At 63.5% G+C, this 304-nt stretch overlaps 1 protein-coding gene across 1 annotated transcript in view; it reads right to left on the reverse strand.

Annotated features, from left to right (window-relative positions):
- FRMD7 (FERM domain containing 7) overlaps positions 1 to 304 on the reverse strand; it is a 10,217-nt gene that overhangs the window by 652 nt on the left and 9,261 nt on the right. The window contains 1 exon segment of the mRNA XM_010019490.1: positions 33 to 293. Coding sequence (XP_010017792.1) covers positions 33 to 293 — 261 coding nt within the window.

Below are 304 nucleotides of genomic sequence, written 5' to 3' on the forward strand. Positions count from 1 at the left end.
GTCCCGCATGTTACCCACTGAGGTGCTTTTACTGTTCCCAGCAAACTGCTGGTGGGGCCGAAAGGATGTCAAGGGGTTCCTGGCACCAAAGAGGTCGGGGGGCTCCCATGCCCGCTCCAGCTCCAGCTCAGCATAGAGCAGAGGGAAGGCAGACGAGCTCTTGGAGTGGGGCAGGAAGGACGGGGACGCTTCAGGCTTGGAGCGCTCCAGCTCGGCAGCAAACGTCACCTCCACGGTGGAGCTGCAGCGCCGGGTGTCCAGCGTGGGCTCAGAGGCGTGTGCTCCGTTGGCATGGTAGGAGCCA

This window comes from Nestor notabilis, unplaced genomic scaffold (genome assembly GCF_000696875.1).
Source record: "Nestor notabilis isolate BGI_N333 unplaced genomic scaffold, ASM69687v1 scaffold7798, whole genome shotgun sequence".
Taxonomy (NCBI): Eukaryota; Metazoa; Chordata; class Aves; order Psittaciformes; family Psittacidae; genus Nestor; species Nestor notabilis.